Genomic DNA, 23348 nt, shown 5'->3' with positions numbered 1-23348 from the left:
TCCACTCAGGTATACAATCTGACTGATAGTCAATGATCTGTGTAGAACTCTCCAGTTTTCTCCATCTAACTTTTGGTCACTTGTAGCCGAACTGATTTTGACGCATTGCCCTCTCTGTTGGAAAATCTCATGTATTCACTTTATCCATTGTTAGTACTTTCACAATTGGATACTGTATATTTGACTTCTTGTTTACTGTGATCATGTAAGAATAATGTTTTTTTTAGAGGCAATATCCAAAACCCAGTTGTCATTCTCAGGAGATATAAATGTAATATTTTATAGATGTCAACAAAATGAAGCATACTCTGAGTGATCTTCCAGTCTCTGACTGCTAGAAACCGTGCCGATCCCCAGTTTCAGTAATTGACATAACAAGAGTGTAGATAATGCAGTTTAGCCTGTAGTTTGTGATGAATGCCGAGCTGTTGGTGTTGTCCTCTGTAGTGAGGAGGGTGAGAAGATCTGTTCTGTACTGTAAAACAGCCCCCCAACCCCTCCATCCCATCTACTCTCCAATGTCGAACATTTGTTTTAAAACTTTGTGACCTGAATATATTCCCGTTGTGCGTTGTTTTGTTGCTGCAGTGCTGTAGAACTATGAGGTGGCGTTTTGCTTCAGTCAGCACTAAATGATGGATGTCACAACACAGGTCATGCATTATGTATCAAGCATTACTGATTTAAGGCGTTTGTGTCACTTTGAGGAAATGCAAAAATGTGAAGTCATGTGAATTCATACCCATCACTCGCCTCTTGTATTTCATGGTCGAGAATCGCACAGTTATTTTCCCGATAAAAGGTTTTCAGGATCCACTTCGCCAATTTTATGGTAACAAAATGAAGCGCATATAAAATGTATGGAAGGCAAGCAGGTTGATGGAAAGATGCGAATGCTAAATGTGTCTCTCAGCTGACCCCTAAAAGCACAATATCCATATTGACATTTTTAGGAAGCGCCTGCATCATTTTCCCCGTCCCTGTCTACACATCTTTCAATCTGCACTTCTGAACAATACGAAGAGCCCATCTCAGTCAGTAAGCCCAGCAGCTTTTACTGAATAGTCTAGTGTTACTAAGTTATTTGACGGACTGTGTATGGTCAATCAACACACTTTGTTTTTTTTCGATTATAGTTTACAGTTTTTTTTTTACAAAATTACATATGACCTTTTCATTCACCGAAGCTGAGGTATGTGATTTGTGAAGTGATATCAGTGTGATATCTCATGGTTTTGTGTATTTCTCTCTGTGCTGTAATATTACATCTCATTGTCTTGTATCCGTCTGTATTGTTGTTTCTCTGTGCCATCGCTTTCAACAATGGAATATATCATGGTTTTGTGTCAGTCTGTGTATAAATACAGCTTTTTCTGCGTGACGTAGGTTTCGGTACATCTTGTTTTGTGGGTATCTAGCTCTTGCTGTTAGTTTCAATGGTTTTGTGTGCATCCTTCTGTGTGCTCTGTGTAGGTTTCACGCCTCCTGGAATGGACCGGTCATCTCCAGACAGCAGTCCAGTACATGGTTTAGTACGCCAGGCCTCCGTCACCACCGGCGCCAACATCCCCATCATCACTGAACTAGGTGAGACACACAACTAACCATTTACTGATAGATCCCAGCGGGTAAAACATGTTGAAACAATGTCATAATGATATCATTTCAACCACTTTCTGGTTGTTGTGATGTCATATGCCTGTTGGGAAAATATTGCGACATTGTACACAGGGTTTGGCCAACTCACTTAGAGATTTAGAATCTTCAGGACCGCCATGTTGGCTCCAACAGTTCGGTGGACATTCTTTTGCATTCTGGCTAGAATGCAGGTTTGAATGTTTTTGTTGTGGAACGTTTGATGCCAATGTGGAGGTTAGTTGGCCGAACTCTTTATTTTCTATGGCTGTGTTGACTAATTCTAGCGATATGTTGATGATAAAGATTAACGATTAGTGACTGGCTGAGATTTGCATGGATTTAGATACAAAACTGAGCATTTGTTTTCATTTCAGATGTCACTCTCTTTGTGTAAGTTCTAGCCGATATGTCTCGTTACGAAGTCAGAACACTCTCACTTCCTCCAGGTCCCATTTGTCCATTAACAGCCTGATGGAGAGGGAGAGAGTAAAAAGAGCTAAAAAGTGCCACAGTAGCAAAATGGGTGCATTTAATAATAACAATGGCGCTGGCTGTATTCTCTAGTATTCCATGTGGTCCAGGGGACTCATGAAAGTTTCACATCTCTGAGGGCTTTTAAAGCACCAGAGACCAGGGCCACTAGAGCCACTCTCTCACCCCTGACTAATGCACTAGAGACTGGCCACTCTGTCTCCATCTCTCCCCTCTGACCCAATTAGAAAGCACTGAGGCGTGAGGAGGCTAAGAGATGGATGGAGGCACAGATAGAGACAGAGAGAAACAGGGACATGAAGCAGCATGAATGTTTTCTCACCTCTCTTTCTTCAAACTCTTGAGTACTACATATGTAATCAACAAAACAAGTGTAGCTATTCAGGTTTTTCTTGCAGTATTTGGTAGGATATGAATTAATTCCACAGGTCCGTTTTGATTTGGAATACTTTCAGCTATATTTGATTTACAATAATTCTACCCCCACATATAGTGTCAGGCCCTGGTTATTAGTGCCAGCATCACTAACATTGTCATCCTCCTCTCTGAGTATAGAAAGATAGTAAAGTGGGGCACATCAGTCTCTGGAACTATACACTATAATTGTAGTGTCAATGTTGTCAGTTTACAGCACCATAGTCAAGATGCAAGTCTAATGGAAAATGTTAAGAAGCTGGCTGAATTGCAAGATCAATTTGATGGAGTCACATAAAGTTGGTTTATGTATACAACATTGTAAATCCCTTTGGTGTCTTAAAAGCCGTACAAATTGGCAATTTGTGTTTTAGTGGTATGGTTCAGTCGCATCTGGGCTATGTACTTTAATCTCTGGTGCCGTAGTTGCATGTCATGGACAACCATGGTTACCTTTACATACAGTCAGTGTCTAATCCTGTGCTTGACATGATGCGTGGTCTCAGACAGAACTGCCTTTCTTTTCTCTTCTCTTTGAAGCTGTTCCAATAACGACCCTATCTCTCCCCCCTCTGCTCTCCACACGTCTTACTGTCATTAGCTAAACCTGGCAAAATACTGCCTTTGGTTTCATTCAGTCAGGAAAAAAACTGTGGAATCAACATACAAATGATAACTGAGCTGGGTAAGCCAGGCTTTTGTCCTCCGCTCGCTGCCGTCCGATCTCTCGTTCTTTTGTTCTCTCTCTCTCTCGTGCTCTCTCTCTTTCTCTCTCTATCTCTATCATCTTGTCTTGATGTATCTGGCTGCAGCCGAGGTCCTCGCTGGCTGCTCCCATGGCTTCACTTTGAACACATTTTTTATTTTTAATTCTCGGTTTCTGGTTGAAAAATGGACTGTCTTGTTTTGGCCTTTTATTTAATGATTTTTTTCCGTTTCGTTTTTTTCAGAGCATCGTTCCGGCACTTTGATCATTGCTCGGTCTGTCCTTGTGGTTGTTTTCATAGCACACACCCCACTCCCGACCCCAACCCCTCCCTCAACACCCCACCACCTCCTGGTTCAGTCTCTTTGGCCTGGGCCCGTTTGCATCATCAGCCCCCTTGTCTGGTTGACTGACATGTCTGTTCCTCTGCAACACAGAGGAAGCCTGGGAAGAAATCATATTTCAAAAAACTATAGATCAAACCTTCCCTTTAAGATGTTTATTTTTATTTATTTTTTGGGTTGTTGCTTCTTTTTTTTTTACCTAAGCCTAGATGTTGAAGGAGTCAAAGAAAGGCTTGTGTTGTGTGAAGCCTCTTTTCAAATGCAGTTGGATCTCAGGCTCTTGTCCACTGGCGCTAGAAAGAGAACCCTCTCATCTGAGGTTAAATAAAGACCAGACGGTTCTACTAGGGAAAGTCATCTTTACGAATGGTTGAAAGTTTGTTTTTATATGGTTCAATCTTGTGTTCTTTTCCTCTGGTTAGCAATATTCTACACAGTACAGAAAGAGATTTTTCTACCCTGGCCATGTTATGATTTGAACCTTTTTCATCATTAACAATTTCAAAATGTCGTATTACTTCGATCTTTAAAAGCAGGCTGTGGCTATGTGAATTTACCCCACAGCTCTATGTTATTATTGTTGTTTTAAATAATCATTTGACTTTCAGGAAAAGGTAATTACCTCAATATCTCAATAGGTGACGATGTGACCACACATTTTCTTATCTGAGATATCAATGAAGCTTTAAAATGCATGTTACATTATGTGCATGATCTTCTCACCTGAACATGCACAATATCATCTTGAATATAAAAACCACAATATGGTGGATTGAGGTGTTTCGCACAACTAGGTAAAATCCATGTCCTGAATGCAATTACAGAAATGGTTTGTTCATGACGGAATGTACTGTGCATCTACCATGAATGCCAAATCCATAACGCTTTGGTTCAAACACCACTATCTATTCTGTACCTCCAGACCTGAGACCTGTGAGAATATATGCCCTTGAGTCATAGAAGGACCCGTAAGTGTCTTCTTCTAATATAGTGAATGATTCTGTTCCGGTCAGGGCCTAAGACTGGGTGTTGACTAGGAACATTAACACTGGATTCCAACTAGGAATATTGGTTTATATTGACTGAATGGGTCATAAAAACACTTCACAGCTCACCAACACAAAAGTGCCCTAGCTAAGTCACCCAGCGATTCTCTACTTCTCTGGTCCTCAGGTGTGTGTGTGGGTGTGTGTTTGGCATGCTGTGCTGTGTCCTCCTTGGCCTCTCTCTCTCTCTGACTGTGTTTTGGGTCTCCCCTCTCTCAGTGAACGACTCCAATGTTCAGTTCCTGGACCAAGATGATGACGATGACCCGGACACAGAGCTGTACCTGACACAGCCCTTCGCCTGCGGAACCGCCTTCGCCGTCAGCGTGCTGGACTCTCTCATGAGTGCAGTGAGTAGACAATACTAAGTATACGCTACTCAGTTTACACAGTTCTTAGTATACACTAGATCATTTATCCTATTTATCCTTTATTTAATCCAACATCATACTAAATGTCTCTCATGTACGGGGTAGAAGTCGCCAGGAGACATTTTTGTAAAATAGAAGTCTATATTTTATCGATATTTAAATATATATTTAATCCATATTTTAATTCATATTGTATTTAGGTAGGCTAGTGGCTATTATTGCCATAGTGTGAAGCAGCATTTGAGGAGGGAAACAGTTGACTGATGCAACAGTCAGGGCTTGAAGTGATTGGCTTTGAGTCTTTCATACAAGATGACAGCAGCCACAGGACAATACACATATAGTGGGTTTACCATAAGACGTGCATACTTAACTAAGTACTGTATACTAAGGACTGTAAACTCAGTAGTGTATACTTGGTAATGTCTACTCACCTGCACCCATGTCTGCTGTCTCTAATGCTGGTTACACTAATGCACGCACACACACACACACACACACACACACACACACACACACACACACACACACACACACACACACACACACACACACACACACACACACACACACACACACACACACACACACACACACACAAGGGGTAGACTTAAAGGATGTGGTAGCGTCATAAGATCTGCTCAGCGCGGTAGCAATACGGAGTAGGCAGAAGTTGGTAAATGAAATGCCACATTGATCAGACAGCGCTGCCAGCTCCACTGACATCAAAAGGGAAGTTGTTGCCACCACTCCTCATATAAAATGTCACGAAACGAACTTTCAAGGGGCTTATTAGATCTTTTAACAAGGTACAGTACCAGTCAAAAGTTTGGACACACCTACTCATTCAAGGATTTTTCTTTATTTTACTATTTTCTACATTGTAGAATAATACTGAAGACATCAAAACTATGAAATAACACATATGGAATCATGTAGTAACCAAAAAAGTGTTAAACAAATCAAAATATATTTTAGATTTTAGATTCTTCAAAGTAGCCACTCTTTGCCTTGATGACAGCTTTGCACACTCTTGACATGCTCTCAACCAGCTTCATGAGGTAGTCACCTGGAATGCATTTCAATTAACAGGTGTGCCTTGTAAAAATGTGCTGAGGTTCCCTCTAATGGCACATATGACACTTTCATCTTCCAACAATGTCAGCCCTGTTCCTGAAGACAAGATACGGAAAAAGTATTATCTTGTGACTTTGTTCCGACCATCGCTACTCCCCTCTGGTGCTGTGATGGCTTAATTCCAGCTTGTCACATCATGAGTGAGGTTAGAGGAGAGCAGAGTAGCCCTCACACACACACACTGTCTGTGGTCAGAGGTGATGGTGGCTAATGGACAGCGCTCATCCATCATGGTTCTCCACAGAGCTGTCAGGAGCCTGGGGAGAAGAGCTGCCACTCAGGGCGTGACTTACAGTCAGGCGTGTATACGTTTTACTTATGGGTGGTCTCGGAAATTGAACCCACTACCTTGGTGTTACAAGTGCCATGCTATACCAACTGCCCTACAAAGTACCATTGTTATTAACGTTATCAAGCCGCCCTCTGCCATAGTGGTGCCCAAAAGTCGTGATAAACCCAGTCATTTTTTTGCTTAAATTGCACTATAGCAGCCTGGAAATACGATGACATTGCTAAAGTAGGCAAATATTTAGTAGGAAAAAAGTTTGCTATCATTATCATGTCGTAAAATATATTTTAGACAGATGGCAATGTTGCCATTAGCTAGTAAAATGTGTATAGAAAATAAAAGGGTAGCAATGTTAACGTTGGCTATCTGAAATCCGGTGGTCTCGACTCAGTCTATGCTAGCTAGCTAACATTATACTGCATCTAAAGTCATTCTGGTGACATCAAAATTATGACAAAAGGTTTCACTAAAAATGATTTGCCTCCTTTAGAAATGTAATTGTATTTCCAAGCCACTCTAATGCACTTTTAATTATATATCTTCATCAGTGACAATTAATAATGCATTGACTAGAATGCTCAGGTGGGCATCAGTCATAAAATAGGAACTCTGTGTTAGCGTGGACTTTAGGGGCTCTATTTTCGGCTGGCGTTAAGCCAGTGAAATTGTCAAACACACGCTCGTTTGCAATTTTGGCCTGTTAAAGCATAGCGCCAGATTGGTCATTTACCTATTTTATATGAGCTTGCTTGCGTGGGAGGGGTGGCAATATCTGGGGATATTTAAGACCAACCGAAAGCTGGTTTTATCTGTAACGAGGTTAGTTATGGCATGGATTTTGACAACGGAAGCACAGTCTATCCAGCCGTGTCACACAGTGCCCATATGCGAATGGAACAAGAGATGTGCTTTTTGTGCCCGTAAACCTCATATTTAGAAACAAACAGTTTTTTCCCATTTCGTTTCATGTCATTAAAAAACAAGCATAGCCTCCCTTCCTCTCAGTGAAGGCTGTTTTTTTGTCCCGACCAATGCATTCGCCAAGTAGGATCAGGATCGATAAAGGGTTTGGCTTGTGACCCAGCTAGCAATGAGGAATCGGCCCAGAAGCGGCCTTCTTCCAGGGGGCTGGAACTGATTGAATCGGCCCGGAATCGCCTGTCAGACTCGGCCCTGAATCAAAATGAATGACTGCCCAGAATCGGCCCAAGTACATCAGGCTGTTTCTGTCTACCGGAATTCAGCCGACTTTGCCGGCATCTTACCAGAACCCCCCCAGAAGCGGCCAGATGCAAATTTAAATAAATGTATACACAATTACCCGATTTAGTAATTTTAAATATTACTATTTATACATTTTATGCATACAAATTATACCCATCCACAAAAAACATTTTGTGTCAAAGGAAACACTTGGTGACCGTGTCAGGGTGCATGCGCCTGGCCCGCCATAGGAGTCTCTACAGTGCAATGGGACAAGGACATCCCGGCTGGCCAAACCCTCCCCAAACTCAGACGACGCTGGTCCAATTGTGTGTCGCCTCATGGGTCTCCTGGTCGCGGCCAGCACGGGTCTTGAAACAGCATCTGTAGCGGTGCAGTTTGCACTGCGATGCAGTGTCTTAGACCGCTGTGCCACTTGGGAGGCTCCATCAACAAAGTATCAAAATACTAAAATACTGCACAGGACTCTTAAAGAATTTCATTTAATGTTAATTGTATTTTTTGATCACCGAAACAATGAGAAAATAATAAAATATGAATTATATAAAGCAGCCCGTGTAATCATCTGCCAGAGAGTAGCCTCAATCGGCCCGAGTCCCAAGTAATACATTTGGGCCAGATAACTCACACCGGAATCATCCCTAGCTCAATCCCCGCATCCAAGCCATAAGTAATACTGCCGAAGGCGGCCCAGACTCGGGCCACATCACATCAGCCGAGTCTGACTCTCAGCCGGAATCGGCCCAGATCCACTGTGCTAGCTGGGGAGACCGCTTTGAAATGAATCTTAATCACCAAAGCTTTATTAAAAGATTAAGTTTGACAGCGGCAAAACTGTGAGCGGACATCCCCTTTTATCTATGTAGGCTATTACATTTTTTTACTCCTGTTATTAAACTCCCTCCATGTAGGCTACATGTCCAGATGCCCATCTGGACATGTAGAACGAGAGATGAGATTATCCGGTGACACTCATATTTAAAAACATTTTTCTGTAACACTTGCTTGTTTTCCATTTAGTTTAATTAAAAACCAAGCCCTCAGTAGGCTATCTTTACCCTACTTTAACGAAAGCTGCTTTCACAATAATGCGTCGGATGTATTTGTTATCCTGGCCATGCATTAGGAGTAGCCTGTCCATAAAAGGTTTTAAATGGTCTACTCGTCATGCTTTTGCATTATTCACAGTTCGCTTAAGCCTACCTGCAGTGCTCGGCTTGTATCCATCCCAATTTCCAAACATGCGCTCCTCCAAATGTTTTTAAATGATTCAGTCCTGTAATGCCGTATCAACGGTAGGCATAGGCTATGTCTTGCTGATTGAGAATGTGCTTCACACATACTATACATTTTACGGGAGCCTAGTAGTTTTTATTTGAGAAGAAGTGCAATGACAAAAGGCCTGTACTTGTTAAAGCCAAATACAACAATGGTGACTGTCAACACCCGAGACATTTTATTTAACACTTATTTAACTAGGCAAGTCTTATTTTACAATGCCGGCCTACATTTTTTACTGTTGCGATCGGTTGTTACTGTAGCCTATGCAATATAATAAACTGTATTATCAATTCACAATGGACTCGGACAAGAATATTCCTTGCCCCCAGACGAGTAGATGACAACGCAAAGACCATCAATAACCTACAGAACTTGAGACAAACGCATACAATATTAAGCAATGGAACACCTTGATTGACAAGTTAGTGGCCAAGCCCAAGTCACACCTATGACTTGTTTGTTCATCAAAATCCAGGCCTTTCGGGCCACCAGCAGGTATTGCGCTCGTGAAAACACATTCCCAGACCTACAGCGCTACCGCCAGCGCTTAGATTTACTATTGCGTTAGGTTTGTTAAAATAGAGCACTAGAGCTTCTATTCTGCTATTGTATTTCTATACCTGTTGGAACAATATGCATTATCAACATGCTTGCTTCAGCTTTTCAATGTATTTTATTAAAGGAGAAATGGTATTGATGTGAAACCTGCAAAACCAGTCTATGAGGAGAAGTTGTCTTGGTAAGCAAGGTTGGTGAATGAATGTCAAATGGAAGTAGTTCCAGTACAAGAAAACCTTTTTCTGTAATTGGTCTGCCCTGTCTCCTCACCTCTCTGTCTGGCCTGTATGAAGAGACAGGCCCGGGGTCTAGATAACATGGGGCGCGTCCACTCCATGTCTCTCTCTAATCATCCCTATTTCTCGATTTTTCTCTCCTCATCCCTCCTCATCTTTCCTCATTTCTCTCCCATCTCTCCCTATCCCCTCCCCGCCACTCCTCTCCATGCCTCCCAATCCCTCTCTCCCAACCCTTTCTCCTCATCATTCTCCCTCCCTCCCTATTATCCAAACCTCTCCTCATTCTTCCCCATCTCTCCCCTTCTCCATCTGCCACATATTCTCTACCGTTGTGGCTCTAATGGCGTCTCCTTACTTACGGATCTCACATCCTCTCATGTCCGCAGACATACTTCAACGATAATATCCTCACCCTGATCCGGACGCTGGTGACTGGGGGAGCCACCCCGGAGCTAGAGGCTCTATTGGCCGAAGAGAACGCCCTGCGAGGGGGCTACAGCACGCCACAGACACTGGCCAACCGAGACAGGTGTCGTGTAGCCCAGCTAGCCCTCTATGACGGGCCCTTTGCCGACTTGGGGGTAAGTGGATGTTTAAACCAAGCTGACACATTTTGGCACTCCTCAGTAGCACCCAATCCTGCCTGCTCGCCTCCTAGCGGCACTTAATACAAAGTGAAGAACAGAGAACACGCAAGAGGGCTCTGTTAAGGAGGAGGAAGGGAGGGTTCTGGTGTGTATTATGGAAAAGAATAATGCAACTGTCTGAGAATATCACAAGTTATTTTACTTTTTAATTTATCGGTGTATTGTTTATATATCTCATGTTAAATGTTTTACAGTTGTTGTCAATAGTGCTTCAGATTCTGAAGGGGACAGATTCTGAAGGGCCATGTCACAAAGTGAAAGGATGTTGTTTTGTGTCATTTCCTGCATGATTTAAAGGACATTTTCTACACTGTATATTGTTATCTCCCCAAAAACACTCAGCAGAACTTATCAAGGGCACTGCAGTTTGACATTTGCAAAGACTTGAATTATTTTGTCATTTAGATAAATGATTACACTTTATTAGCAAACACACCCAGATGTTTTTTTGTTATTTGTTGTTTTCCAGGACGGCGGTTGCTATGGAGATTTGTTCTGTAAAGCGTTGAAGACGTACAACATGTTGTGCTTCGGAATCTACAGATTGAGAGACGCTCACCTCGCCACGCCTAGCCAGTGTACCAAACGGTGAGACCGTCGCTGTGTATCTTTAACATGTAACATTCACCTCTCAAGGCAGTTAGTGTCACAACATTAGCTGTTTTAATATTAGCAATTGTATGATTGTAAGTGGTGGAAAAAGTACTTAATTGTTCTACTTGAGTAAAAGTAAAGGTAACTTAATAGAAATCGACTCAAGTAAAAGTAAAAGTCACCCAGTAAAATACTACATGAGTAAAAGTCTAAAAGTATTTGGTTTTAAATATACTTAAGTATCAAAAGTAAATGTAATTGCTAAAATATACTTAAGTATCAAAGTAAAAGTATAAACCATTTCAAATTATTTATATTAAGCAAACCAGACGGCACAATTTAATTTTTTATTGACGGATAGCCAGGGCCACACTCCAACGTTCAGACATAATTTACAAACAAAGCATTTGTGGTTTAGTGAGTCCGCCAGATCAGGGGCAGTAGGGATGACCAGGGATGTTCTCTTGATAAGTGTGTTAATTGGACCATTTTCCTGTCAAAATGAAAAGAGTACTTTTGGGTGTCAGGGAAAATATATGGAGTAAAAATTACATTGTTTTCTTTAGGAATGTAGTGAAGTAAAAGTACAGACACCCCCAAACATACTTAAGTATTTGTACTTAAGTACTTTACACCACTGATGATTATATTATACAGTTGGAGTCAGAGGTTTACATACACTTAGGTTGGAGTCATTAAAACTAATTTTTCAACCACTCCACACATTTCTTGTTAACAAACTATAGTTTTGGCAAGTCGGATAGGACATCTACTTTGTGAATGACACAACACATGTTTCCAATAATTGTTTACAGACAGATTATTTCACTTATAATGCACTGTATCACTATTCCACAGGTCAGAAGTTTACATACACTAAGTTGACTGTGCCTTTAAACAGCTTTGAAAATTCCAGAAAATTATGTTATGGCTTTGGAAGCTTCTGATAGGCTAATTGACATAATTTGAGCCAATTGGAGGTGTACCTGTGGATGTATTTCAAGGCCTACCTTCAAACTCAGTGCCTCTTTGCTTGACATCATGGGAAATCAAAAGAAATCAGTCAAGACCTCAGAAAACAAATTGTAGACCTCCACAAGTCTGGTTCATCCTTGGGAGAAATTTCCAAATGCCTGAAGGTACATTGTTCATCTGTACAAACAATAGTACGCAATTATAAACACCATGGGACCACGCAGCCGTCATACCACTCAGGAAGGAGACGTGTTCTGTCTTCTAGAGATGAACGTACTTTGGTGCGAAAAGTGCAAATCAATCCCACAACAACAGCAAAGGACCTTGCTGGAGGAAACAGGTACAAAAGTATCTATATCCACAGGAAAACGAACCAGTCCTATATCGACATAACCTGAAAGGCCGCTCAGCAAGGAAGAAGCCACTGCTCCAAACCGCCATAAAAAAGCCAGACTACGGTTTGCAACTGCACATGGGAACAAGATCGTACTTTTTGAAGAAATGTCCTCTGGTCTGATGAAACAAAAATTGAACTTAAGTTTGGAGGATAAAGGGGGATGCTTGCAAGCCGAAGAACACAATCCCAACCGTGAAGCACGGGGGTGGCAATATCATGTTGTGGGGGTGCTTTGCTGCAGGAGGGACTGGTGCACTTCACCAAATAGATGGCATCATGAGAAAGGAAAATTATGTGGACATATTGAAGCACCATCTCAAGACATCAGTCAGGAAGTTAAAGCTAGGTCGCAAATGGGTCTTCAGAATGGACAATGACCCCAAGTATACTTCCAAAGTTGTGGCAAAATGGCTTAAGGACAACAAAGTCAAGGTATTGGGTTGGCCATCACAAAGCCCTGACCTCAATCCCTTAGAAAATTTGTGGGGCGAACTGAAAAAGAGTGTGCGAGCAAGGAGGCCTACAAACCTGATTCAGTTACACCAGCTCTGTCAGGAGGAATGGGCCAAAATTCACCCAACTTATTGTGGGAAGCTTGTGGAAGGCTACCCAAAATGTTTGACCCAAGTTAAACAATTTAAAGGCAATGCTACCAAATACACATTATGTAAAAAGTGTCTGTCTCATGACATTGTCATAAATTGGGTCACCCTGTAGGCTACAGAAAGGCCACAGAGGCTATAGACTCTCTACCGTGTAGGCTACATAATTTGATGGAGTGTTAGTGAAGTGCCGCAGTGCTGCGTCTCTCCAACAGCACCATAGAGAGGTGCGCTGGGCATGGACAAGATAGATATTTTGAGCCCCTGTTGTTGTCAAAGTGGGCACTGCTTATCATTGGACGGCATCAAATCCAAATCAAACTTTATTTGTCACATCCGCCGAATACAGCAAGTGTAGACCTTACCGCGAAATGCTTCATCACAAGCCCTTAACAAACTAGTGCAGTTCAAGAAGAGTTAAGAAAATATTTACCAAATAAACTAAAGAAAAATGTTTTTTTTTTAAGTAACACAATAAAATAACAATAATGAGGCTATATACAGGGGGTACTGGTACAGAGTCAGTGTGCGGGGGTACAGGTTAGTTGAAGTAATTTCTACATGTTGGTAGGGGTGAAGTGACTATGCATAGATAATAAACAGCGAGTAGCAGCAGTGTACAAAACAAATGGAGAGGGGGGGGGGTCAATGTAAATAGCCCGGTGGCCATTTGATTAATTGGATTAGTTGGAGGTGCGTCTTGGTCAGTTTAGCCCGCAAAATGCCGCCATATTCAATCTGCCGCTCTAGGTCGGCTGCCTAATCCTGCTTAATGGGCGGCCTGCCTTCAGGCGTCTAACACAGAGAAGCATTTTGATTTGAAATAAATCGTTTTTTCAAATCTTGTAACTGATTCGTTTTCAACCACACCCTGTTAACTTTCTAATTTGCAAATAGACACTGACTATACAGTATTGTTTGGTTCTGTCTTCCACTAACTCCTGTCCTGTCTACAGGTATGTGATCACCAACCCTCCGTATGAGTTTGAGCTGGTCCCCACAGACCTGATCTTCTGCCTGATGCAGTTTGACCATAATGCAGGCCAGTCCCGGGCCAGCCTCTCCCACAGCTCTCACTCCTCCCATTCCTCCAGCAAAAAGAGCTCATCTGTCCACTCCATCCCCACCACCAACCGGCAGAACCGCAGCAGCAAGGCCCGGGAGGCCGGCCACAAACAGAAGTAGGTGGATGAAATGTTTGTTGTGTGTGTGTGTGTCTGTCTGTGTTTGCTCGGGCATGAGTAGTATGCGTTCCCGATCGAAGTTTGGTGTGGGTGTTGTGTCTATGTAAGGTTGTGGCCAGAGTGTGTTTGAGTGCGGGTGTATGCGCGTGTGTGTGAGACACTGTTTGGGTCAATTATCCATATCTGTGTGTTTGTTGGGGTTTGTGTTTTGTTTGTGAGATTTTGTGCTGAATGTCCACGTCATGTTTGTTGCAATGTTTGCTCTATAACCATCAGCATGTGGTCCTTGCTCTCAGCCTGCCTCCATAGCTACCATGATCTCATTAATGGAAACGTTGATGTTATTTTCACAAATAATATTTGTAGAGCAAAAGAAAACACTTCTTATTTCCCGCTGACCTCATTGAACCTGTATTTGAGCATTCATTTAAGAACTCAAGATATCACCGAAAGAAGATGAGGAACCTTGACATAGAAAGACCTCTCATATGTTGTCTTGCTACCAAGCCGGTGACTGGTATGCCAGCAGTTTTTTTGCTAGATGTTAGTTTCTATACGACACTATAATTTGACTCGTATTGGTATAGCCTTCTTATATGTTGGTATTCGTACAAACAGTATGGCATGGTTATGGATTTAACGTAACACGATTTAAATAGACAAAACTTTACAGGTTATCTATGAACGAGAAACATCATTCGACCATCTGTGTGGACATCTGTCTGGTTATTGTGTCTGTTCTGTGTCATCGCATGTCCATGTTCCTAGTTCTCAATCTTAAATGCTTATTTTTAGTTCTGTTTTTAATTTTGATATATTTTCCATAGTATGGAATAAGACAATATATACATTAAGTTATATTGAGCGATAAGTCATTATTTTAAAGCTACTCAGAGAATTTGATTATAATGATGAGAAGACATATCATGCGACCAACACCACTCCCTAAACCGTGTTAGATGTTGTAGGTTCATTCTTAAGATTAAATACAACAGATCAATTGTAATGTCTTAGTGTCCTTTTAAATGTTCCTTAGCATTTACCTTAAATTCCTCTTCAACATTGCATGTTAGGGAAGTGAATTGTAGGTGTTCAGTATCTAGAAATGTAGACAGGGATAAGGGAACATCTGACAAGTAGGGTCGGGGTCAATTCAGTAAGTAAATTGAAATAACATAAAACATACAAAAGTGTAAAAAAATATTATTTTGGCAATGGGGCCTTGTATTAGAAAATAGGATTTTGGTTTGATAAATTGCAGACAGTGTCAGTGCTTACATAGAGTACAGCAAGAGATCCAGTCATATCAGTGATTGTGTTTTAGACGTGTTATTTGCCTTGTAGATTGTAATACCATACTTAATTAGATTACCTACTTCTCTTTCTGAAGTGCAACAAGGATGAATAGAATGAGCCAAGGTATGCAAGTTAACGATTCTGCATGTCCTACTATTACTATAGCACCCTTAACGTGGGGTTCTAATCATAACTTTGTCCCTGTGGAGATTGTTATGACAAGGGGAGGTTTTGTAGTGTTTTTGTTATTTTCCTGTAAGGATAAGTCATCACGCCTCAGTTTAAGTTTTGCTTTCAAACAACGGAAAGCAAAATGGCTGCTGCTGCCTCTGCCCTCTCCCTGTCATGCCCAGGACCATCTCTGCACTGCATGAGGTCCAACCTTTCTCCTCTACTTATCTTTCTGTTTTACCTCCTTGACACTTTAATTCACCTGATGATGATTTTTCTTTGTTTTCTCTAGACAGAGCCTCTATTTTGTATAATTTCCCTATTATTTATCATGTTTTTTAGTTTGCTTTATTTCAGCTTGAGACAAATTGCATTGTGTGAGAGGTCTGTGTGTTTGCACATATTCTTTCCTATTGAATGCGATCAGATGACTGATGTTGTCCAAGTGTTGGAAATACGTAGTAATCCAGATTCAGTATTACTCTATCAACTAGAGCCACAGAGACAAGGTGTTGCCTATCACGGACAATATAACACACCTAACACAAACTGTCGACGCTTGATTACCTAAAGATCATAGCTCGGGTATCGATATGTGTAGGCTCGAAACCTCAAACTGACACCTCCCCGAAACGGGAAGGCATGACAAATATGAAGTCTAAATTGCAGAGGTATATGAGACATTAAGTTTTGCACTCATAACCCTGTGGTGGTTTTAGACGACAGACATCTTACTTCACCTTAGGCTTTAAAACATCAAACGCTTGTGCTGTAACACACTAGCCTGAGCACTAAGCTGAATGACCCACACACACTCACATTCACACAGACATACATGCACACACTCACCAAAGTTGAAATTAAGTAACTGATCTGAAACCTATGGACCCTAATGGCGTTTTTGGATTGGATGGTCATACATGCTATAAAAGACTGCTACTTAAACTGAGACAGTAATATATCACATGACACCATGTAGATTATTGAACACTAACACTTGGTTTTTGCCCCATCCCTCCGCAGAAAGGAAATGGTTTACAGATGAACCAGAAAATGCCTACCCACGGAACATTCAGATCAAGCCCATGAGCACTCACATGGCCAACCAAATCAACCAATACAAATCCACTAGCAGTCTGATTCCACCAATCAGAGAAGTTGAAGATGAATGCTGAAAACCAGGCCCCCTTGATGACTCGTGAGAAGTCTGGACGCTCTTTCGAAAAGAGAGAAAGAGAGATGACGAACGGGGATGATGATGTTGATTCATTGGTCCCCACTCATTCTACAGATCAAGGGTTTGACATAAACACCACAACTTGAAGGGACCTCCTATGTGTATACCTTTAATGTTACTTCCATGCTCTACAATGGACAATGTTTTATTTATCAATCTTCCATAGAGATGTACATAATGACAATCAGATAAGGATTGTTCACCCCCCTAGCACTTTTTGAAATTATTTTAAGAGTTGAAAAAAGAGAAGAAAATGTACTTCCTGTCATTATTTGCAATAGTTCACATCTTTGTGTGACCAGACTCCATGGCTACTGTAGCTGAGGTTACTATTGGTTGTTGGAGGATGAGGGCCGCGGCAGTTTTCTCATCACAATATCATAACCTCTCCAAAAGATCCACAAAACCCACTGGGGTTCACCGCTCACCACTCATACTCCCTATCTGCTTCTGTTCTATTTGCACAAAAACTGACCACCTTCTTTTGCAACATAACGACTTGAAACATTGACATCTACCCAAAACAACTACCATCACAGAAAGTGTCAGCTTTTTGGTTGTTGATTCACTGAATGAAAGAAAAGCTGCTTGTCATTTGGAGAGATGTACTGTGGTAATGTGGAAAGATCCATTATGTCACTGCTTAGGGTATGCTACTGTATGTCATCACACTGTTGAGTAATCAATGAATGCATTCCAGTCCTGTAGAATGGGATCATATTGAAAATCAGGTGTCTTGAGACTCAGAGTACAGTAAGAGACAGTTCTTGGATAAGCTGGCTGACAGAGTATATAGCTACACTGTACCTACATCAGTTCTGGTGATATCACAATGAATATGGATGATAATGATGTCTATGACGGCGTTTCAAGCTCCTATCATCGCATGGTATGTCCCTGAGCCCTTCTATAACAATAGAGCGCAGATGATCACCTTAAACTGAAAACATAAAAGGGAAGAAAGAACAACCTTGTCCTATCCCTTATGTGCAAACATGAAAGGGGTGAATGGACAACCTTGTCTCTTCCCTGGCGAAAACATGAATGGGGTGAAAAGACAGCCTTCTCTTGTCCCTTGTGTGGACAGACGATGCATATGGTATGTACATGCAATGTGTGTACTGTACATGGCAGCAACGTGTCCCCTCAGTAAGAACATTGGTGGTACATCTGAGTTAAATGCATAAATTGGTATCATCATCATCTCTCCATCAGTGTGTCTGTGATGGTGGTTCAGCCTCTGGGGGAGCATCATGTGGGATCAAGGCTACAATCATCCAAGACAAATAGGAACTAGATCTGTCTGGGGGTTGCGGATCAGCTAATGAACTAAATAAACACGTTTCTATACTTAGTCACATCACCAATAATACACCAACTATGATTGAGCTGAATTTTTTTACAAACATTAGCTGTGTGCCCTAAAACTTTAGGGAAAGCTTTTAAGTCCAAACCTTCTTTACCATGATATCTTTGGCGAAAATTGGGATTTAAGAATGAAAAAAAATAAGCAAATCATTTGAATGTTTTTTGTTTGTTGAGACATTTGGAGAAGCAATGCCACATATTGCGTAAAATGGGCATCAATGGGTCCTCCTTTGACCAGAGCCACTGCCTGGCACAGGGTTGGTAACGGAGGCAGTAAAGAGCTTGGATGTTCTCCACTGCCAATCCTGATGTCATCATAACACCTCTGAACTCTATGTAGGTAAACATTATGGAAAAGCTCAATCATAGTTTGGTTTAAAACGATGCCGCTGATGACTATGAAGAATGCTGGAGAATACTGCCTGTGTTCTTCATGTTATCCTGGTCAAGGCTAAAGTGTGTGTTCAAAATGGACAGATTTTGTTTTGATCCAAAAGCAACCCAGACAGAGCTGCAGCCTTGAAAATGAGAGGGTATGGAGTCACAGATGATCCAACTGAAAACTAAACCTGGCTACTTTATATAAACAAACATGATTATTTTATATCCATATGAGCATAATAATTTTCTACTTATTATTACACATGACCTAGTGAATAATGCTTTATGAAAGTAATCCATTATTAATATTACCAGGCCTATAATTGCATATAAGATTTTTATTCCCAAGTTAATTGCTTTATTTAACATAATCCTACCAAAATGATTCATATAAATTCTGAAATACTTATAATTAGACATGCATCATTGAAGAACAGTATAAGTCCTCTCTCCTCTTTGCAACAAAGATCATCCCTGAAAGTTTATTCTTTATTAAAAGTCCATATTGTATAGGAGATTACCTAAATTTAACTCTAAGCTTTTGTCTTAACTGTTGAGTGCTCCTTAAAACGTAGATGGGCTTAGTTGAAGGATCTCTGTAGCTGTATTGATAAACTTTATCGCTGTGTATAAGACTGCTCATTTTCATCGACAAGTGAATACGAATATGGATGTGTGAGTCAAACAGAAATGGGGTAAAACAATCGCAAACAAACATGAGTTTCAATGGGTGTAAATAATACCCAGACAGAGCCAATCGGAAAGGTGCATGAAGCTGGATCTGAGGCGTTTAGCCATTTGTTCTACAGAGGATCTGTAGGGATCTGAGAGCGAAACTGTGTGACCTTCACTATCAATGATTGACCTAAATTAGGTCTCTTTCTAAGGAGAGATACACTGAAGTATTTATGTGCGTGTGTACTGTATACTGTCATTCTCCATGGACATGTTTCAAACTATGTGACAGAGAGAGATTGTTAGACCATCATCAGGTTGTTTGCAGGGAACAGATAGCCATGATAATATAGACAAAAGATCATGTATTTCTAAAGACCTGTCATTCGCGAGAACCCCCCCCCAAAAAAAATATTTCTGTCTAAATATGTTGTGTAAATTCCTCCCATTATATAGATCACATGACTTTCTGAAGCAAAATGACCTGAGCTTTCTGTCTGTTTATTGGGTGTGTTGCAACTCTACTGTGGGCTCATTGACATTGTCCTGAGGTGAATTTTTTAATTGTGATTACATTGTCGTCACACTTTGTAGCAAGTAGAATTATTTTCAGAAAATATGTGAGTAAAAATCAATGTATAATTGGGTTGTTAATAATATACTTGCTAGCCTGAAAAATAGGGAATTGATATTTGATACTGACAATGACTTAATTCATTATACATAGTATTGACAAAGGACAAAATTATTATTTGCCATATATGGGGAAAAAACTAGACTTTTGAAATTAAAGATCCTTTTCCACATTGCAACAATAAAATGGAAAGAGCAGGTGTAATTTGACCTGGTAATATCAACCATCACAGAGATGCAGACATAGGGTAGCACCAATTCAGCAAGGCTTATCACAATAAAGAGAGGACATACTTAATTTTACTGTTCTTGTTAAAATAGTTTTTTCTTATCAGGTTTACATTCCATTTTGTCAGCTCTAGTCAATTATGTTACCATAGTAATATCCATGGATTGTTTGAAACTGTCACTACTGCTTATTGATTGTTTACAGAGTTTTCTTTTTTGTATTCAGAAGTACTTAAATACCACTTTACTCAGAAATCAAATGGTACAAATCACAACCCAAAGCAGACACATACTTACAGAATAGTCCATTTCATTGTATCTAAATGTTTTTTTGTTTTTTTCAATATGTGTACCCACAATTTGTGTGACTGGTTTGACTCAAACTGGAAAAAAATCACAACACTGGACTGAAACCTGTTCTGAAAGCTGTTCTTACATTCTAAGGTTTTTAAGCTTTATCTCTTTCCAGCGCAAATACTCCACAAATCTAAGGTACTGCTCTATACCATATCATACGTTTGTATTAGATGTTGAAGTCTTTGCAATGTACGCCTCTAAAGTTTTAGAGTGTTTTGAAGTGCCATGAAAAGTGTTATTGAACAAGCATCGTTCAGTCATTCACAGACTCACTCATTCTGAATAACTGAGTAAGGGTTGAGTTAGTTCCTCTCAGAAAGGGAAGTAAATGTATACGAGTATGGCATCTTATACTGGCATGGGGAACATCCAAGCCATCAATGCCTCTATGCCAGTAGAGTGCCAGGCAGTGCTATAGGTCTAAAGGAGGGCCTGTTTGAAGACCCACTATAGCAAAAAGTGGCATTGAAAAGGAGGGAAGGGTACATGGGGCATGGACACTGCTCATCAACCTTCAAAGTATCATACATCTGTGTTGGTCGTACTGTCTGTAGCCTAAGGTACCTATCTTGTTGTTAGGAGACTGCAGGGAGAGATGTTAAAACATGTGTGTTGTGTGGTAGAAGGTATGAATGACTGAAGGATGCACAGAGAGCACAGGCCAGGGTTTCATGTGCTTGAGACCACCTGTCAGTGTTTTAGTCAACTTAAGAGTCAGGACTATGAAACTTCACACATTGTTGCATATTTTTGTTAAACTATTTTCTTGCTGTAAAGGATGGATATAACTTATTTGCTGGAAAATGTACTAGATGTAATAAAATATATAATACTATGGGGGGATTTAAGTCTTAACAACACATTGAAATTGCAGTTGGCAGTTTTTAAGTTGATTTTGATGGAGAATACAAATTAATGTTTTTTTTTGGGGGGGGGGGGGGTTCTGCCTGTCAGTTCAGATGGAATTCAGGACATTGCTCTCACATGTCACATATCTGATTCTTTGGCACATGGTCATTGCAGGAATCAGGAGTTTGAAATAGCCTACTTAGTTTTGTCGAAGCGAAAATAGATATATGGAGAATTTGATGGTGCTGAGTTGATCTACCTGACTCTGTCAAATATAATCTGCTGATAAATATACTGTCTTGTACAAAAAGTTTGTACATAAATTGTACATGATTTCTTTTTGTATTTTCTCAAATTAAAATGGATGTATTTGTGTTCTAAAACTGGAACGTCTCCTCGCATTTCCTTCCAGCATTAGAAAATGTGTATATTCCATACAGTGATGCATGTTAGTCTTAAGCACTGTACAGCATTGGGAGAAAATAGACCATAGTCAATGACAATATACTAAAGTATCACATGGTGTTAATATTCAGTTTAATAATACTTAATTCAACAACGGTCAAATATACATACAACAATTAACATGAAACGTACACACAAAACAGCTTGTTGATTACAAGTTCTCTCCATCACAGTCTCGCCCTGGATGATGTCCTAGAAGAGCAGACTATCCTAATGTTACACATAGAAATATAATTAGAACATATTACATCTCTGTGATCCTACAGTTTCCTAGATGCTGTCATATACATTGACACACACATAAAAAAATATATATTTACACTTAACAAAAATATAAATGCAACATGTAAAGTGTTGGTTCCATATTTCATGAGCTGAAATAAAAGATCCCAGAAATGTTCCATACACACAAAAGGCTTATTCTCTCAAATGTTGTCCACAAATTTGTTTACATCCCTTTTAGTGAGCATTTTATCCTTTGTCAAGACAGGTGTGACAGGTGTGGCGCATCAAAAATCTGATTTAAACAGCATGATTATTACACAGGTGCACCTTGTCCTGAGGACAATAGAAGGCCACTCTAAAATGTGCAGTTTTGTCACACAACACAATGCCACAGATGTCTCAAATTTTGAGGGAGCGTGCAACTGCTATGCTGACTGCAGGAATGTCCACCAGTGCTGTTGCCAGAGAAGTCAATGTTTATTTCTCTACCATAAGCTGCCTCCAATGTTGTTTTAGAGAATTTGGCAGTAGTACATCCAACCAGCCTCACAACCGCAGACCACATGTAACCATGTCAGCCCGGGACCAGCCACCCGGACAGCTGATGAAACTGAGGAGTATTTCTGTCTGTAATAAAGCCATTTTGTGGGGAAAAACTCACTCTGATTGGCTGGGGCTGGCTCCCCAGTGGGTGGGCCTATGCCCTCCTAGGCCCACCCGTGGCTGCGCCCCTGCCCAGTCATGTGATATCCATAGATTAGGGCCTAATTAATTATTATTTAAATTGACTTGATTTCCTTATATGAACTGTAACTCAGCAAAATCTTTGAAATTGTTGCATGTTGCATTTATATTTTTGTTCAGTATATTATATCTGTGATCCTACACAGGTACAACAAGACTAAGGGCTTTATTCCATTTGTATTGCTGAAGCGTCATTTCAGATTGAGCCAACATATGCAGCGTTTATCGTGAATGCAGTCTCCACCAATGCGGAAACATTGCCTTTAAATTTCCACGATACAGATTGAATAGAGCCTCTAAATTGTGGTGATGACTATACATCGCCCCTGTCTTTGACCTTGGCTTTCCCGAGGGATAGAGGGAGAGGGGGGGAGGAATTGAAGATGAATGTATATAAAATTTTCCTCCATCCGTATAGCCAGTGAGACGTCAATGACCCTGTGCTCCAAGGCAAGCCACCAATCCCCTGATCCCTGCATGCTGTAGCATCATACAGGCATTACTCTTGATGTACATTTAGTGACATGCTATTTCCTGCTCCATCACTTACGCCTGTCAATCAGACGGGATCCATGGTGAAT

At 40.7% G+C, this 23348-nt stretch overlaps 1 protein-coding gene across 22 annotated transcripts in view; it reads left to right on the top strand.

The window, feature by feature from the left end:
* Positions 1-21719, top strand: part of kcnma1a (potassium large conductance calcium-activated channel, subfamily M, alpha member 1a) — a 283780-nt gene extending 262061 nt beyond the window's left edge. For 8 of the 22 annotated variants that reach the window (XM_029698732.1, XM_029698731.1, XM_029698730.1 and 5 more), the window contains 8 exons: positions 1474-1587; positions 3146-3229; positions 4860-4990; positions 10126-10320; positions 10856-10974; positions 13911-14135; positions 15529-15557; positions 16629-21719. In XM_029698732.1, the coding sequence (XP_029554592.1) occupies positions 1474-1587; positions 3146-3229; positions 4860-4990; positions 10126-10320; positions 10856-10974; positions 13911-14135; positions 15529-15557; positions 16629-16780 (1049 nt within the window). In that variant the 3' untranslated portion in view covers positions 16781-21719. Of the gene's footprint in view, positions 1-1473; positions 1588-3145; positions 3230-4859; positions 4991-10125; positions 10321-10855; positions 10975-13910; positions 14140-15528; positions 15558-16628 lie in introns of those variants that run through there. The other 14 variants (XM_029698737.1, XM_029698736.1, XM_029698725.1 and 11 more) reach the window with 4 other exon arrangements.
* The last annotated feature ends 1629 nt before the right edge of the window (positions 21720-23348 follow it).

This window comes from Salmo trutta, chromosome 18 (assembly GCF_901001165.1).
Source record: "Salmo trutta chromosome 18, fSalTru1.1, whole genome shotgun sequence".
Classification (NCBI taxonomy): Eukaryota; Metazoa; Chordata; class Actinopteri; order Salmoniformes; family Salmonidae; genus Salmo; species Salmo trutta.
This window is presented reverse-complemented; position numbering and strand designations above follow the sequence as displayed.